Raw genomic sequence first — 842 nt, 5'->3', positions numbered from 1 at the left:
CTGGATCCCTCGTGAGTTGAATGAGGTTGCCGACTACTTCAGCAAGTTGAAGGATGGGGACGACTGGAAGCTGAACCCAGTCTGGTTTGAGGTTCTCGACCGCAAGTGGGGCCCACACACGGTGGATCGCTTCGCGTCGGCGGGGAATGCCCAGCTAAAGCGGTTCAACTTCTTGTTTCGGTGTCCGGGGGCCGAGGCAGTGAATTGCTTCTCGCAGGCGTGGGGAAAAGAAAACAACTGGTGTAACCCACCATTCGCTTTGGTGGGCAGGGTGCTGGAGTTTATGAAGAGCCAGGCGGCGACCGGGACGGTTGTCCTGCCAGTGTGGAAGTCGGCGGTGTGGTGGCCGTTGCTGTGCCCCCGCGAGGGTGAGTTGGCGCAGTTTGTCACTGGCTGCTTCGAGCTGCCTCATAAGCAACAGGATCTTTTCTTGCCAGGGGAAACCGCTGCGAATGAGTTTGGTGTTGGGGCCCCCAGGTGGCGGGTGTGGGCAGTGCGGGTTTCCTTCCAGAACCGGTGGAGGTGGCGCGCTCCGCTGGCAACCCCTCGAGAGTAACCGGCACTGACAGGGAACCGGTGTGTGCCCTCGCTTGCCTTTGTGCTGGGCCGTTCAGACGCCTTTGCCGCGTCCTTTTGGGAGCGAGCGGGGAGGCTGGTCGCACCAAGCCATCTCGGGCTACTGGCGGAGAGTCAAGCGTTTGCCGCGTCATCGCGGGCGGCCTCCACGAAGAAGGTGTACACGTATCCGTGGGAAGGTTTTAAGTCGTGGTGCCGTGCGGGCGGCTACTGCTACCTACCGGCAAGCCCGGTCGTGGTGGGGATGTACTTAACATCGGTGGCTA

The 842-nt window shown here is 61.2% G+C and overlaps 1 protein-coding gene across 1 annotated transcript in view; it reads left to right on the top strand.

Moving 5' to 3' along the window:
• The window catches only part of VOLCADRAFT_87505 (uncharacterized protein), a gene marked incomplete at both ends in the record, with an annotated part of 4,881 nt that overhangs the window by 2,387 nt on the left and 1,652 nt on the right, over positions 1–842 (top strand). The window contains 2 exons of the mRNA XM_002947237.1: positions 478–576; positions 615–773. Coding sequence (XP_002947283.1) covers positions 478–576; positions 615–773 — 258 coding nt within the window. The remainder of the gene's footprint in view (positions 1–477; positions 577–614; positions 774–842) is intronic.

Source organism: Volvox carteri (assembly GCF_000143455.1).
Source record: "Volvox carteri f. nagariensis unplaced genomic scaffold VOLCAscaffold_5, whole genome shotgun sequence".
NCBI classification, from domain to species: domain Eukaryota; kingdom Viridiplantae; phylum Chlorophyta; class Chlorophyceae; order Chlamydomonadales; family Volvocaceae; genus Volvox; species Volvox carteri.
This window is presented reverse-complemented; position numbering and strand designations above follow the sequence as displayed.